Source organism: Gopherus flavomarginatus, chromosome 5 (assembly GCF_025201925.1).
Source record: "Gopherus flavomarginatus isolate rGopFla2 chromosome 5, rGopFla2.mat.asm, whole genome shotgun sequence".
Lineage (NCBI taxonomy): Eukaryota > Metazoa > Chordata > Testudines > Testudinidae > Gopherus > Gopherus flavomarginatus.
In genome coordinates, this window is record NC_066621.1 from 59,057,225 (window position 1) to 59,075,417 (window position 18,193).

An 18,193-nucleotide genomic window follows, 5' to 3' on the forward strand; every position below is an offset into this window, starting at 1 on the left:
GGTGGAGGGTAGCAGTCCAACAGATTACCAGTGCACAACATAGAGAAGGAAAATTTTGGCTCAGGAGATTGTGGCAAACCTCTTGACATACAAATAAGTGCCATAGATTTTTAATGTCCAAATGACAAGACCTTGTTTTTAACAATCTCCTTTGAAAGGTCTCGAGACCGTAAACTGGGCGACACTTTACACAAGAAGGAACAGATAAATTGATCTTAATGGAATTTGAACCTTTGTTTTCAAATAATCTAGGTAATTTAAGGTTTATGCTTATACCACTAAATTAGACCAACACAGCAAAGTCCTCAACTAACCCAGGTGTTAAAAATCCAGGTGTCATTGTAACTACTTGTTAATCTACTGGCAAGGCAGTCTGATATATCCCTATGTGTATGAGAGTCAGAGGATATCTTTAAGAAACAGCCAGTTGTGGCAGCACTAAGTTAACGGAAGTTCTGCATGCCTAGCCATGACAGAATATACAGCTGAGCTCACTTCTGGTCCAGTGACTATGCATGGACACTGGGAGACAGGAGACCTAGGTTCTATTCTAACTCATTCTGTAACTTTTGGCAAATGTCTGTTGATTTTGGGTGCTTCAATTTCTGGAACTCCTCTTAAGGTTACTAAGGCCTGATATTCAGAGCTCCCATTGACTGCAGGTGCCTGTGCTCATTATATCTGGAAATCAGGCCTCACAGGTCTCAAGCTGGGTACTCAAACTCAGTGAATGCATGAAAATTTGAGCTTCAATTGACACTGTGCCTCAGTTTCTCCATTGTAAAACGATGATGTTACCAATCTTTGTAAAGAGCTTGGAGAGCTAGGGATGAAAAATAATTATGTGAGGGCAAAGTGTTGTTTAATTAGGGCCTTCCCCCCTGCTTGAGCCAAGCACAAGGGCAAGACTGTGCTCTTACGACTGCAGAGATTGTTCATGGATAGGTAAATGTTTTTATCCCCACTTTACCAATGGGAAAACTGAAACAGAGACATGTTAAGTGTCTTGCTGCTAGTAACAGAGCTGGTTCTATTCACCAACTGCAAGCTACACATAATTTCCACTAGAATCAGCAGGAGTTATTTTAGTGACTCATCTCATGTCTGCGGAGGGAGAAGCTTGACTTCCAGCAATCCCCTTCTCCATCTCTGAATGCCCTTTGTATCATCAGACAATGCTGGCTCCAACAATATGTTATAGTTAAAGTTCCTTTGCCACTTACTTGAGCTTATCTGCTATGAAGATCACACGTCGCTCCAGCAGAAGGGAAGCAAAGATCCTGATGATCTGTCGTACACTGAGGCACTGGAATAAACATTCAAAGTCCACGTGTTCCAGACGTGAGTCCATCGGACGCCGAAGCTCTATCACCTGAATGCATTCAAAGAAATGTAAGTTAGTTTAACTGGTCAGGCTTCACTAGCTCTTCAGATGCCTTTCACCCATGCACAAGCCACATGGCGCTAACTGCCTCATTCCCTGTGCTGAGGAGATAAGGGACTTTCATTCTCACTCTCTCCTTTGCAGAGAAACTAAAAGGAGATGCATGCTCCAGAGCAGCATTCTGTTGCACACCTCCTCACCAGGTTATGCTTGCAAATCTAATCTGCCTCCCAAAAAGAAACTCTCTGTGCATTAAATCAGCCCTCATTTGCTAGGATGAAATAGTCCTGCTTTATAAACATCCACTTTGAAAATGGGCAGCTCGACTGTGTCAGCAGCATACAGCAAAAACCGGAACTTGTAACTGTTTCTGGGGAGTGAGGATCATGGCTTGAATGGCAACATCTGACAAGTTCCACTCTGTCCTCGTTTCCATGCTGCAACCATCCCCTCGCATCTGAGCCCCTTTCCTCAGATTTATTAGGTTGATTTCTTCATCTAAGATTTTAACCTGTGGAATTGCATGATCCCTTTAACATCCAGCCCTGTGTGAGCCAGGTTTAGGCTGCGACTTCAAAGATGGTTGATAGAAAAACAGAGAAGGGTAAAAACACATAGAAGAGTGCAAAGGAAGGAGAGAAAGAGATAGAAGGGCAGGGCAGCAGCTGATGATCTACTGACATTTGGAGAAACTAGGGTAAACTCATTGGAAGTGGACAGCTGCAAAATACTGCATATGACCAGACTTTACCAAAAAAGACCCCACTCCTTATACTGTACATAATATACGTATTATTTTTTGTCAGATTAAGACCTAGTTGAAATCTCAGAGAACACATCCCCAGGACCATAATCATCTCTTATACTATCCATCCTCCTGTGTATCCTAAAGCCACAGCCAACGTATTGGTATAAAGTATTTTTATGCTTTCATATCTACAGTTCCAGATTCTATTAACATTATGGTATTCGTTTAAAAGTGAATTAGCCCTTGTGAAACTGCTCCAAAACAACACTGCAGTTAGCAGCAGAGTGCAGGAGAGTGGAAACAAAATGGACTGATACCAGTTCTTTTGTGATGCCGTTGTGCTCAGGGACAGGACAGGAACAGTTATGGTGACCAGATGTCCCGATTTTATAGGGACAGTCCCGATTTTTGGGGCTTTTTCTTATATAGGCTCCTATTACCCCCCATACTCTGTCCCCATTTTTCACACTTGCTGTCTGGTCACCCTAGGAACAGTCAGAAGAAAATCACTGTTGCATCCATATTGTGTAGAGTCACATTTTGTGATTAGATTTTTTTAAGAAACCCAAAATATGCAAACAAATATTCTCCCACTGTAATACCACATATCCACCACCCTACCACTGCTGCAAAAATCAGCAAACATACCATTGTTGAGTGATTGTGTTTTCCTGACTGATACTACCGGTGGGGTAAATGCTAGCTCCCATTGCTTTAAGTTTCATAAAGGTGACCAGTACTAAGAGTTAAAACATTTCTCAGCATGGTGACTGAAGGCTTGTTAAGTCATGTTAATGTGCCAAATCACTGGGGACTAGTTACTAAGGGCTAGTCTACATTGGCAATGTTAAAGCATTGCTGCAGCAGCGCTTTACCATGGCTTGTGTAGTCGCGGCACTCCCAGCGCTCTAAAAAAACCACCTCTATGAGGGGAGTAGCTCCCAGCACTGGGAGCACGGTTCCTAGCACGGGTGCACTGTCTACACTGGCGCTTTACAGCACTGAAACTTGCTGCACTCAGAGGTGTGTTTTTTCACACCCCCGAGTGAGAAAGTTGCAGAGCTGTAAAGTGCTAGTGTAGACAAGCCCTTAGTTTCCAACACTGTAATCTTGCTGTGGGATGCACTGCAAGTCACAACAGTTTTTATAAACACCACAGACATTTTCTGTGCTTTGCAAAGTCTTCTGCTTCTATCTGCTCTTCATGCAAGAATACAAGGTTTGTTTCCTAGTTAGTTGCTGTTTGCGTCTCTGCCAGAAGCATTACAGTGGAAGGGCCAAATTCTGTTCTCAAGTAAGCCAGTGCAATTTCACCTAAATCTAAAAAAATTCTAATCACCTACACTTGTGTAACTGAGAACAAAGCTGAGCCTAATTAAAGTCTTTTTGATCTGCTGCCTGCTTTACTGTACTTGTTTGTTTCCATGTATTAAGGTTAGCATTATCAGTATTTTTGCATGGAAGGGATCTGGCGCATGAGTTAAATGGGGCAGGACTACAGATCCAGTTATCGTATACATTAGCATCTAGAAAGCACTATGAAATCTTGCCTTTATTCCTAAAGTCAGACCCTCAGAATTCCTTATGCTTTCCACAGTATGAGCATTGAAGACTTCAAATGTGCCTTACCCTTTTCATTTCAGCCCAAAAGATATTATGGTGCAAACTGTAACACCACTGAAGTTACTGGCTTTAGGTCACTAGAAAATGTGATCCGATTTAAAAATAGGCAGAGAACTTGACAGTAAAATAGAACTCTAAGAAGAAAATCACCTTCTTTTTTCTATGCCATTCATTCAGACAAATTCTATTCTCCATAATTCTACAGTTAGTCCATCCAAATAAATGAGTGGAGTTATTCTGGATACACCAAGAGTACACAGCAGAATTTGACACACCAAATGGGTCTAGTTAAAAATCACTTTTTAGCCAACATACTATCATTGATATTCTCTAGTAGCCCACATAATCTACAATACTAGGATTCTATTGGACTTTTACATCTTGCATTTTTAACTGGATTTCTGTAACAAATACACACACACACACACTCTCTCTCTCTTTAAAAATCCATAAGATGTTTTATAAAATCTGCTGTTCCATATATAGGCCATTGCTTTGGGGGTCAGGTAAATAACTATTTATTTCAAAACACTGATGTTTAAAATTGTCACCAAATGCTGCTGGTAAATTCTTTAGCCAATTCCATATCTCTGAACAATGACAGTCGTAATAACTTCTAAGTTCCTGATCTGGTGGTATACAGTCATAATGGAAAACACCTTATGGATGGATTCTAGCTTGCTAATACTGCAGTAAAGTTCAGCCACATCATAGCTCTTCTGTAAAATACACAAGAACTTGGAGTATTTTGGAACTTTATTATCAAACTTCCAGAGAACTAATGAACATAAAACTGGTTTATAATCATCAAAGGGAATTATTGTTAATGGTAATTATGCTGCTGTTTTCCAGAACCCTCCCACGAAATTTCATGGTTCCCCCATCTTCATCTTTCTTTCTTTGGCTTCTTTTTAGTATTTGTAGAGTAGAGGTGTTAGGTTTGGGATTTAAGGTTTGCAGTAGCCTTTTACCTCATTTCCAGCTCCAGGCAGAAAAGTCTTGACTTTGATTGTCTTTCCAGGTGCAGGAAAAGGAGACTCCATCAGACTCCTCATAAATGGATAAACCAGGGCAGCAGAGATCCCCCTTCTTCTTTCAACCTCATCCAGGATCTGATCCATCACAGTCCAATGTGAAAGAGAGAACATATCAGAACAACAACAACATACATCCCTAAAGCATCTTCTGTCCCCAACATGTACCAGACTACATGCCTAATTCTCCCCTGATGTGCATGTGTTCAATACCATTAATGTCACAGCAGAATCACAGGGGTTGCATGAGTGTAACTGAAGGCTGAATATGTAGAGAGATCGAGATCAAGATCATTTAATCTATTGATAAAATGCAGCCACCTCTGGGATGGAGCATAGAAGGCATTCTGCGCCAGCCACACTTCAAAGCAGTTTTTAGAAAAGTAAGGAAGGAATAACTTATCCACTGGTAACTGCAGGGAGACTTCACAGAGGCAAAATGTGATTGGTAGAATTGGACTTTGGCTAGGACATCAGGGTTGACATCTTTGCTCTTAGGAAAAGTGAAATGGGATTCTGTGACATACAGCGTTTCCTGCTTCAGAATCTGAAATGAGGAGACAGTGATCACGTCACAATCCCTATGCTCAAAACAGAGCTGATCCCGAGTGGGTTTTGTGAAGCATGCCCTACTCTTTACATTGGATATCTGCACTAAATGTCATTTTCCATTTGCCATGACACAGAATAGACAATTTAGCTGTATACTGAACAGATGGAACTCGGGGAGATTCAGAGAATTGTTTTTTTCCTTCTTCTTCTTCTCATTTTATTCACACAGGCCGACATAAATTAGACCACAGCAAAGTTTTCCCATATTAAATAGAACATGATGCTGATAAACCTAAAGAAGAGGGGAAAGCAAGCTTTAAAGCAGTTAGTGGTTTGACCTGAAGACTGATCTTTTAACCACTACTCATGAGCAATGGGCCACGCAATAGTTAGTCTGTCAAAGCCAGGCACTTTCCGTTGTTGCTGTTGGAAATGCTTTCCATTGAAACAGCATCTGAAACGATACTTAAATATGAGCTGGAGAGTTACAATAATAGCTAAATGACCCCAAAAGCCAACAAAGGCACTAACTGGAGCACTGGCTCCCAGCCCTCTCTGCAGCACTAATGGTGCGCATCTAACAAGTACCGAGTACTTGCAGCTCCCATTGAAGTCAATGAGAGTGGAGGGTGATCATAAAAGTTTATATTAATTTCATTCTGAAGGTAACTTGCTTGGGTGACAACCGCTCACAGCAGATTAGAGAAGCTCCTTACTGAAGGCCAGTCCAGTGGCTAAGTAGTATTGATGTAATACTATTTCTTCTGTTCCCTTGGCTACATCTACACGTAAACCGTTAGAGCGGCACAGCTGTAGACCTTCTGTGTAGACACTCACTACAGCAATGGGAGATGTTCTCCCATTGCTGTAGTTAATCCACCTCCCTGAAAGATAGTAACAAGGTGACGGAAGAATTCATCTGCTGACCTAGCACTGTCTACACTAGGGGTTAGGTTGCCTTAACTACACTGTTCAGAAGCATGGATTTTTCACATCCCTGAACAACATTCCTGGGTCAACTTAACTTTTTAGTGTAGACCCAGCTGTAGTATCTCCTAGGCAAGCCTTTGTGCTGCTGCCAACACTGGTCTCCTTTTCTGTAGGTGCTAAGTGATTCTTTACATTGTTGGCATTATATGCTAAATATAAATTAAATGAATCACATACTTTTAAATTAGGTACAGTCAATTGAAAGCTGTTGGGAGGAGCGACTGTGTCATGTTATGGGTTTGGACAATGCCTAGTCTGGTGGGGCACTGACCCTGTCAGCACAATACAAATAATATATTTCTAAAATGAAGAAAGTTTGGACAAAGACATCTCATGAGTCTAAAAATGGACAAAAACATCTGCCAAGACCATGACTGCATGCACTGGCTGAGTTTGGAAGTGAGGAAATCTGTGGTTCTCAAATCTGTCTTTAAATAGATATCGCCACAGTACATAAAGTGGGATCCAAAGGGAATTAAAATAATGCAGATAATCAAAAGCAAAGGGCTTTTTCTGCTTCTCAGCTACGTAATGTACAAGATTTAATATCTCAGTAGTCTCTCCCATCACGTTTTTATATGAAGGTTGCAGTTTCCTGTTTTGTCTACTTATGCTAAGTGTACCATCAGGATAACTTTCCTCCTTCCCATTAGTTTTACCAGTTGGGGCACGTTGGTTTCGCTTTTACAAACTAGGAAAAAAGGATGTTCTCACTGTCTCTTAAGAATCTTAATCTGCACCAGAAACAAATCTGTTCTACATACTGGTACTTCAAACTGACTCCCCCACCCATATAAGAGCTGATCCAGGGATCTAGTACTCGGTCTTGCCAGGTGCTGAATACCTTCAATTCGAACTCACATTAGTGGGAGCTGAGTCTGTGATCTTCAACTAAGACTAGTTATTTCTGTGTGAACCAGACACAATGGCCCAGGAATCACATTAGCAGGAAGAAGTAAGTAGCTCTTTCCTAACAGTGGGCCCGGCCTACAAATTCAATGGGAGTAGAACTCCCCACACCAGGAATAAGAACTTCTGGATTAGGCCAAATGTCCCTAATGTCACCAGTGTTTACCTTCTTCTTTTCCATGATCACCTGGGAATCACTCCTATTGAAGCAGCAAAGAGTTCTGTGGCACCTTACGGACTAACAGACGTATTGGAGTATGAGCTTTTGTGGGTGACATGCATCCGACAAAGTGGGTATTCACCCACGAGAGCTCATGCTCCAATACGTCTGTTAGTCTACAAGGTGCCACAGGACTCTTTGCTGCTTTTACAGATCCTGACTAACATAGCTACCCCTCTGATACTTGACTCCTATTGAAGCCAATGGAACTCTACCAGTGTAAAACTAGTACAAGTGAGAAAAAAACAACAGACCTTTACTACAATTTAACTATATGGCTGATAAGGAGGAAACTGACATCTGGAGTAAACTTTTCAGCCAGCCACTAAGTGAGCACATTAAAATAATATGCAAGCTCATATAAATGAAATTATTTGCATATGTCATGAGTAGCTAATTTGCATCAAATGCTCATTTACGTGAGCAAATGCAAGGTTTGGGCACCAATGTGCAAACAGAATTTTTGCAATTCTGGCCCATCTCTGGTATTTTCTGGCATAAACTGTCCACTCCATGGACTTGCGCACACTTCATGTCTCCATCTTGACTGATATTTTTGGCTAGTGTGCTGGCAGCAAGGTATTGTAATGTTCAATTTTTTAATATCTGCTTTATCTTTCCCCCCTAAAAAGCCTCAGAGAACTAAGCCATCATCAAAGTTAGACAGCAACATCAAAGAGAAGGAAGAGTGTCATGACATCTCTGTATCATTAGCTTCCACAATCTTTTTGTTACCCCTATTCACCATGTTCCAGCATGGTGTTTCTGCATCAGCTGCAATCATCTTTAGACAGACACTGGTTATGTCAAGAGGCTATTGGAACAACCCTTTGGTTTGACCTTTTATATGACGTCATAAACAGGACTGGTATTACCTACTTTTATCTGATTTTTTAAAGCTTGATTCATGTTAATCAAAGTTTTATCCTGAGAAGCTCAAAACATGCTTATATGGAAGATAACATTCTGTATGATCAGATCATGTAAATTACAGAAAATGTCATGATTTTATCAAACCCAAAACCTAACCTCACAACCAAAAACTAGCCAATTTTATTCAGTAAATAAAAGAAATAAATAAATATTTGGTCTTAAGTTCTGTAAAACTCCCTTGGGTCTGACTGCCAAAGTGATAAGTTCCTTGCAAACAGACATATCGTTTACTCAACACTGTATTCACATATGAGCTGAAAGGTCTAAATTGTGTCACATGCTACCAGGGATCGTATAAGAGGGGGAAGAAAGGTATTCACTCAAAGTCAGAAATGTCATTGTCCTCTCACAAATCACACTAAAGTCCTGCTTGGTACGGCTCTATCACAATTAAATGCTCACGAGTTGCACAGGATGTGCCCTTGGATGTTAGAAGCACTATGTTAGCAGCAGCCTGGACATTTCAAACTCTAATCAAGGAAGAAAAATATTTGTGACTGCTTTGTTTTATTTGAATATCCTTTTGTTGAATGTAAAAAGAATGTTTATGGTACTGGAACACACTCTGAGTCAGCTGCTTTGACTATCAAATGCCTCAGCCTTACTTCAGTGTTTAATCAGCCTGAATAAGCTATTTATTGTCTTGCAACTTCTGTACTAGGAACTTTATTCCTTAAGTAAACCAGATCAAAGTATGATGCAACTTTGGTGTCACATTTGTTCCTTCTAATTAGATTATTATTGTTAACACAACTTCTTGTGATAGAAGGATCCCACTATAACAGAATCCGCTTATGGAATAATCTTGATTTTTGACCTCATTACTCCAGTGGGGGAGTACTGGCGTAAAAGTGGTATTGGCCCATCATTTCAAACATGCATGCCAAGAATTACAGGTCAGCAGAGAATAGTTTTAGAAAACAATGGAAAAAAGCCTTAGGCAACCAATGCATACGAACACCCAGATGTTTTTCAAATCAAGATTTGCTTCAGACACAGAAGCAATACGACATTCTTTGATGTACCCAATAATAATGAAATGTCTAAATGTAAAATACTGTTGCTGCCCATCAAATTAAAAAATTCTCTGTGTTAAGTTCATTAATATAGACATTTCTCAGTGAGTAGTCAAATTAAGTGAAATATTGGGGGGAAGGGAAAAGGAAACTTACCTTGGAAAATAAGTCAAAGCAACCCAGCCGGCTGATGACACAATATACTTCAGGTAGGCGTGGACCTTTTCCACTTGGCTGATAACAATGAAAGAGAGACTGAAATTACTTCTTAATTTTGAGCCACAAGAAAATACACTTATATAGCACAATAGCTTGGCTATTGTGCTAAATCTTTTGCTATCCATTTCTTCACCAAAATAGTTACTCTTGAAAAAGCATTATATTCCTTCCATAAGGCAGGAAACTAAAAGGCATCAAGAATGCTTATCCACTTTGGAAATCACAATGCATTGGAGCTGTTCCCCGATATCATTCCAACTCGCAGCCATACAGTACAGTTACAGATGGCTGTAACTCGTGTCTCAGCAATTGCTCCCCTTTATTCCAGAGCCAGTAGGAAGAGTGGGGCTGCACAGGGGCTGGGTACTTGCAGGAAAGGATGAGAATGGGAAGGCTAGGGGAAGGTTTAATGGTCATTTTTGTTCCCCAATCACACCACGATGGTCAAAGACTTCTTAACTCAAGACTAGTATGATCAGAGAGCTAAACAAAGACATGCACAACCTAAATCCAATAGGGTTGTCATTTAGATCCTCCACATTAGTTGGGGGCTACTTATTTGCACATGTAAAAAACGTGCAAAATCTGAATAATCTAAACAGTTAAAAGTGAAAATTATGCTTGACACACAAAAACAAATCAACAAAAGCTACCTAGAGAATTTGATGTACATTCCCCTCTTGAAGACAACTAGAGATATATTCGTAATAGGCCACATCCTCCAATAGTGTAAATTGCCATTGGTTCCATTGAGCTGCACACAACGTATCCTCCACATTCGGTGCTGAATTGTGGCATTTAGCCACAGCTCTGCACTGGGGGCAATGTAGAACCACCCCAGCAAGAGCATTGGTAAGAGTCATATTAAGAGTGGTGCACTGTCTCTGGAACAGTCTGATGGCACAGGCAAAGAAAAAGAAGCATCCTTCATTGGGCAAAATCTAACTCTTAGGGGTGAGCTATTCTCAAGTACTCAGCATTGAGCTAACTCTGTTCCCACTGAAGCCAATGGCCGGGGCTCAGAGTTAGCCTAATTCTGCTCCCATTGAAACCACTGGTTCCAATCTGAGTTAGGCTAGTGCTGAGGACTTTGGAAAATCCCATCTGAGTGGGAGTGAGTTCCCTGGGACAGAGACCAAGTCTTCCTTTGTCCCTCAGACTGTGCCAAGCACACTGTCAATATTTAAATAACAAACAGCTGCAATGTACAGGGCATGTGCAGTGGCTTTCCATTACATTTTTAACATGCCAAATTCCAGTTCTGCTATCATCTAGTTTGAGGTTGAGCAATTAAACCAACACAGAGATATTTTGCTGATTTCAGGGACAAACACAAGGCAGTAGAAATTAGAAGAAATCTGGAGTTTCCCTTTTTTTCTTTGTATCTCCCCCACCCCAGTTAAATTTGTTGTCACTGAACAATAAAATAGTACTAATCACAGAAGCCTTAATTTCACCCAGAAAAATGTTGAAGACCATTCTTCATGGACAATGGATGTTGGGCAGATCTACTGAGTACTTATGGTCCAGATTCAGGAACAGGATCTTACTAGACTGGGTGACTGGGCTACAACACGGCAGATGAAATTCAGTGTCAATTAGTTTAAAGTAATGCACATAGGAAAAAATAAGCCCAACTATACATACAAAATGATTGAGTCTAAATTGGCTTTTACGGCTCAACAAAGAGATCTTCGTGTTATTGTAGATAGTTCTCTGAAAACAGTGTCCAACAGCAGGCAAAAAAGCTAATAGAATGTTAGGAACCATTAGGAAAGGGATAGATAAGAAGACAGAAAATATAATCTCACTATATTAATCCATGTTACGCCCACATCTTGAACACTGAGTGCAGTTCTGGTCACCCCATCTCAAAAAAGATATATTAGAACTGGAAAAGGCACTAAGAGGGTGGGGGGGAGAAATGATTAGGGGTACGTAACAGCTTCCATACAAGGAGATATTAAAAAGGCTGGCACTGTTCAGCTTAGAAAAGAGAGAACTAAGGGGGAATATCACAGAGGGCTATAAAATCATGGTTAGTGTAGAGAAAGTGAATAGAGAAGTTATTTACCCCTTTATATAACAAAAGAATCATGGGTTATCCACTTAAATTAATAGGCAGAAGATTTAAAACAAATATGTACAGTCAACCTGTGGAACTCATTGCCAGGGGATACTGTGAAGGCCAAAAATATAACTGAGTTCAAAAAAGAATTTGATAAGTTATTAGAGGATAGGCCAATCAATGGCTATTAGCCAAGATGCTCAGGATGCAACTCCATGCTCCAGGTGTCCCTAAGCTCTAACTGACAGAAGTTGGGACTGGACTACAGGGTCTGGATCACTTGAAATTGCCCTGTTCTAGTCATTCCCTCTGAAGCGTCTGGCACTGGTCAATGTCGGAAGACAGGATATTGGGCTAGGTAGACCATTGGTTTGACCTAGTATGGCTGTGCTTATGTATCCCTATTCAGGAAAACACTTATGCATGTGCTTAAGAGTTTTCCTGAATCACCACCCATGGGAAATCAGAGACCTGATCCAAAATCCACTGATGTTAGTGGGAAGACTCCCACTGCAAAGGGCATTGGATCAGGTCCTAGACTACCAGAATGTCATCCACAGTCACCTGTATTTGCTACTGCCCTGCAGAGGGACAGCAGGTCCACAGATGGAAATGCCTCTGAAAGGTGTACTAGCCCATTCTCCTTTTTCCATTGAGCACAGAACCATGACCAAAAGGAAGTCTCTGAACTTAACAAAAGTCCCCTTTCAATGGATCAGTTGGCATGACGTGCTATTGAGATAAAACACAGAGACTGCCCCAGAGCTGACATTACTGCAGGAATTCCTGTCTCTCCTTGTCTAGGAACTGCAAGCACCCTGCACCAACCCACTGCAGACATGCTACCAAACTACTTTGCCTTGCCATTAAAGAATTCTGAGTAGGATCTCAGACAGTGGGTCTAGTTCTCTGTTGCCCCACACCTTGTGGAGTCTTTCTGCCTGTGCACAATGAATGAAAAGCAGGTGTAACACACCAACACTCTGAGCTGGTATCATTTTACACCCACTTTGCCCAGCTGTATAAGATGGAAAACAGTGAAAGAATCAGCCCTAATACTATGAGACAGAGGAGCCCTATGTCACAATTTCTGTCTGCTTTTGCTTACTTTTATATTTAATCAAAATGGATAATGATCTCTCCCCTTTTACCATAATAAGTTGGTGGCATTTAGTGTCAGTGTCTCATCATTAGACTATGAGGATTATGCAAGTTGTTTCCACAAAGTGGGCTTATCATTTACATGCCATGCAGAGCTGATTCGGAAGAAGCTGGAAGACATCTGGCTGTGTTTTTTAAATCAGAGAATCGCTGGGACAGTTAGCAGGTGCTTGTGCTGTTATAATAAAGACCATGAAAAAATGCTGCACTTAAGTGAACACAGATGAGTGTATTTCTGAATCCAAACTTGCTCACCACACGTCACATCTTTGAAAACAGCAAAATCCTTTTTTTGTCCATATTAGGTATAAAACCCTTTCTAAAGGCATTGAGTGATTATATCAAGCATGTGGGATTTTGGTTAAAATCATTGTGTCAAATCTGCAGGAATGCTGAAGTAATGCCAGGACTCTTGGACAGCTACCAGCCAAGAGCTGTCTTACTGAGTGCCAGTAAAAACATCACATTCCTGGGTCATCTATAAGACCAGAAACAATAACCAGGCAGTTTATTCAAAGACCCTGCCCTATGAAATATTATTTCCTACAAATATCTTAAAGGTTACATGTCACTGAGTTTATGAGTGCTAGGCATCTTTCCTGCTCATATTCATTATACATGATTTCCTTGTATTTTAGGGATTTCTCTTTGCCAATAGCAGAACCTCCTCGGTACATGCAAATCATCACGAAGAGCAAAAGAGCAAACGTCTCAGGCTGGGGAGACTCTCAGGGGCTGGAATCCTGAAGTGAAATGATTTACTCCTAAAGTCAGGAGTTTGTAAAAACCAGGCATTAACCTGCATGATCCTGTATCAACAGGTCTCCCTGGCTGAAACTGTCCCTCTGGCTGCAGCTTCACATAAGAGAAACAGCACTTGCTTCTCATACTGTACTTTGTTAATTCCCCAGGAAAATATTGTGAGCATGTGTATTACACCTAACCCTCCGTGGCCATTCACATCTGGGCTTGGTTTTCACTTTGCATCAATGGTGGCTTCTGCCTCCTGGGGATAGGTCCAATCCTGGGAAAGACAGATGGTGTTTGCGCCACTATCCAGCCTCAGTGGTCCCATGAGGGGATGGCAGCTTTAACCTGCACATGGAACTTGGCCACTGGATATGCTGAATCAACCTATCTGGACAGCCTGCCCATGCGCACTCTGAGGTCGGGAAGTGTTACGTACGGACTGTGGGGAGCTGAGAATAGTATGAGTGCCACCGCATAGCTCCTACACTGTGGGGAGAAGCAACATAGAGGCAACATATTACGCCAGTTCTTTTCCAGCTGGAAAGACCCCCTTCATCAGTGTATTTACCAGGACTATTTTTGCTTTATCCTGTCAGAACAAGATAAAGGCTAATATCAAATGACCTGACCTAAGGAGCTTGCAAGGGACACTTTCATAGTCAACCTGTGGAACTCGTCGCCAGGGCATGTTGTGAAGGCCAAAAGTATGGCCATTCTTATATTCTTCTCCTGCCCCACATCACAGTCAGGTGACCGGTGGATAGGTATAAACTGTTGACAACACGGCCTGCTGCTTAATACCCCACTGCTACATCCAAGCCTCTTTCTGAGTATGGGTTGTTGGGTTAGGGGCAGCTGGGAGTCAGCTTGCATGCAGGGCATATACTGCCCACTTCCTTGAGGAAAGGGGGAATGAAGCATTTGGAGTTTTTTTTTGTAGGGCCAAGTACATTCTTAGTCTTCCTCCAGCCTTGCTTGCAGGAATTCTAATTAGTCTCATAGACAATAGGGCACTGATTCCCAGGAGGATGAAAATAAATCACCAGGAATTGAGCTGTGAAACAGAAGGGTGAGGATCAGCACCAGGGGGATTCTGCTAGTTTCATGGCCAGCACAAAGACTGAAGCAGCCTTGCTGCACAGTTGTTACCCTGGACTTTGCTGATGCAAACCCTGCTTTCATCTCTACACCTCTACCCCAATATAAACGCTGTCCTTGGGAGCCAAAAAAATCTTACTGCGTTATAGGTGAAACCGCGTTATGTCAAACTTGCTTTGCTCTGCCGGAGCGCGCAGCCCCGCCCCCTCGGAACACTGCTTTACCGCGTTCTAGCCGAATTCATGCTATATTGGGTCACGTTATATCGGGGTAGAGGTGTATTTTGATAGGGATATGGGTTCCATCTATGGCCCCCCCACAGTTAGGAAATCCTATTGCAGCAAAGCCATCCACTATGACCTGCACGTTTCCCAGAGTCACAACCTTTCGTAGCAGCAGCTTAATGATTGCTTTGGCTACTTCCAGCACAGCAGCCCCCACAGTAGATTTGCCCACTCCAAATTGATTCCCGACTGACCGGTAGCTGTCTGGTGTTGCAAGCTTCCAGAGGGCTATTGCCACTCGCTTCTCCACTGTGAGGGCTGCTCTCATCCTGGTATTATGGCATTTCAGGACAGAGGAAAGCAAGTCACAAAGTTCAAAGAAAGTGATCTTACGCATGCGAAAGTTCCGCAGCCACTGCGAATCGTCCCACACCTGCAAGACTATGCGGTCCCACCAGTCTGTGCTTTCTGCACCCACAGTCTGTGCTTGTTTCCCGGGCCCAAAATTGGCGAGGAACGGGTAGAACCTCCCCCATTACCATCAGGAGCTCCAAAGCGCGGGGGCCCGCGGTTTCGGAGAACTCGTTCTCCAAGTCCTCATCACTCTCGTCGCCGCACAGCAGCATGCTCTCCTGCATTTCTGGCTCATGGTTCAGCATAGACAGCAGGAGAATGCGTGAACTGTTTACAACATCCGCGATCAAGGTAAAGAGCTGACCAGGATCCATGCTTGCTGCAAAATGGCGTTTGCTCACTTCACCCAGTAAAAAACGAGCGAAATGGCTGTCTGCTGCTTTCAGGAAGGGAGGGGGTGAGGCTGTACCCAGAACCACCCACGACAGTGATTTTTGCCCCATCAGGCACTGGGGTAGTAACCCATAATTCCAAGGGTCAGGGAACACTGCAGGAACTGTGGGATAGGTACCCAGAGTGCAACGCTCCTGAAATCGATGGACGCCAGGGAACATGGACACACACCACCGACGTAAGGTGCCCTAGTGTGGATGCGTAAAATCGATTTTATAAACCCTGTATTATAAAATCGATTTTAATAACATCGATTTTAAGCTGTAGTGTGGACATGGGCTAAGTCTAAGGGAAACCGTGACTCTTTATGCTAAAAAGGAGCCTTTTCCCATACTGTTGCTCACACCTTCTTGTCAACTGTTTGAAATGGGCCATCCTGATTATCACTACAAAAGTTTTTTTCTCCTGCTGATAATACCCACCTTAATTGATTAGTCTCATTAGAGTTGGTATGGCAACACCCATTTTTTCATGTTCTCTGTGTATATATATCTTCCTACTGTATTTTTCATTGCATACACTGATGAAGTGGGTTTTAGCCCACGAAAGCTTATGCCCAAATAAATTTTTTAGTCTCTAAGGTGCCACAAGTACTCCTTGTTCTTTTTGTTTTAAAAAAGACCTTCTTTCTCAGGTGCTTGAAATGTAGCTGAGCTATTCATAGTCTCTTGTCTAATCTACCATCTCACTGCCTGGCCGTTCACACACACGTATGCGCCTACTTTAAAAGTAAGATAAAAAACTGGGAGAAAGTGAGACCAGCTGTCCAAATTAATAATTTAGTTGTCTGGATTAGTAAAGACACCAAAGTGGGCAGGAAGCTCCCTTTGTCCTCTGACTCCTTTTTGAGAATTTCAGACTCCCATAATAAACTGGGGAATGCCAGTTGCTCCATAGCACTTTCACTTCAGAAGGCCTGAAGCAACAGACCTAATGGAGAGTTTCTGCATTCCTCCACTCCTCCATAGGGGTGTGGCACAGGCCCAGCAAACTGCTAGGAAAGGGAAGGGTGCATTATGGCCCCACACCCAAGCTCAAAGAAGCAGGAATGGAGCAAAGGGCTTCCTGGAAAAAGACACCTCCTGAAATGGGAGAGAGAAAGAAAAAGCGACCTGTTAGCCATCACCTCAAGATCCCCAATAGGCCAGTGGGTATTGCTAGTAAGAAGAGATTGTGAGGGAGAAGTGAAAGATTGCTATGGATTGTGTGAGAAGGGAACACCATGGAGATGAAGCAGAGGGGATGCTGTGTGGGGAAGGAGGGTTGCATGCCTTCCTGGGACCTGCCAAATACATGGATTCGCTTTGGATTGGTATCTGACGTTTCAGATTCCCAATGAGCCCAATCAAAGCCATTGGAGCTTTAGCCACAATTAGTTCTAACTAAAATGATGGCAGATCTTTGACTACAGGAATGTATCACTGGGATATTCTGCAAAAGAGACATCAGATTAGACTTTGGTACAACACTGCAGTGTAAACGGCAGGTCAGGTCATATGCTTTCACAGTACGCATTCACTCTTGCAGCAGATCGGAAATTGTACTTTGTTTTAATCCCACCTGGCTTTGGGGCTGTTTTGAAACTGGAGCAATCAAGAGATGCATCCCCAAGCCAAAATTCAAACAGGATGTCAGGATGAGGGAGGGAGAGGCTCTGGAATGAAGGGTGGCCCTGTCCTATCGACAATATAAACGTTCAAAAACATATTCCAGAGAAATCTCCCCATGTGTTTCCTCTGCTGGGTTCTGATGTACAGCAGCATACAAGTTGCATGTGTGAATGAACCAAACGAATGGTGCGTGGAAGGGAGGATGGTGCCAAAAGGGATGGAGAATCCACCTGCCATTCATTCTGCTGCATAAATTAGATGAGGTTTGACAGTTTCTTTTTTAACAGCAGAGACCCTTTCTTTGGAGGTCTGCTCAGATCTGCTGCTGGTTTGGTTTAAAGGCTGAGAGCATTAGAAAAACAGAATGTGAAGCAGGCTCACAGCAAAGAGTTCAGCCATCAGCTTATGCGTCAGATCCGATTTTTGTTGTTTCTCTTGAGCCTAGCCCAGTGTTCTCATAGCCCCCCCAGCTGCACAGGCTATGGCCCCTCCAGCAGGCCAATGTGTTCAGAACTAGAGAGGGGTCTCAACCAAAGCCAAGGAGCAGAATGCACCAAACTTCAGAGTTTAGAATTAGAATCTGGATCCAGAGCCACATTTTATGACAGACCCCCTCCCCTTCTACAAACACCCTCCCAAAATGGGGGAAAGGAGTGTGGAATGGAGTGTGACTTGGGGATCTGGGTCCAAATGATTTTGCTTGCGTTCTTCTCTAATCATTGAATAAGACTTCTTGCTACAGAAGATCAACGTGGATTTTTAAAGCCAGCACACAGGGTATCTGCAGAGCTGTCAAGAAGGCTGGGGGAGGAAAGTTCCTGCTAATGAACTCTCTGTGGATCCATCT

At 42.4% G+C, this 18,193-nt stretch overlaps 1 protein-coding gene across 8 annotated transcripts in view; it reads right to left on the minus strand.

Moving 5' to 3' along the window:
• DENND2B (DENN domain containing 2B) overlaps positions 1 to 18,193 on the minus strand; it is a 284,103-nt gene that overhangs the window by 41,277 nt on the left and 224,633 nt on the right. For all 8 annotated transcript variants that reach the window (XM_050954512.1, XM_050954509.1, XM_050954515.1 and 5 more), the window contains 3 exons: positions 9,566 to 9,643; positions 4,727 to 4,867; positions 1,224 to 1,372 (listed from right to left, as the gene is read on the minus strand). In XM_050954512.1, the coding sequence (XP_050810469.1) occupies positions 1,224 to 1,372; positions 4,727 to 4,867; positions 9,566 to 9,643 (368 nt within the window). The remainder of the gene's footprint in view (positions 1 to 1,223; positions 1,373 to 4,726; positions 4,868 to 9,565; positions 9,644 to 18,193) is intronic.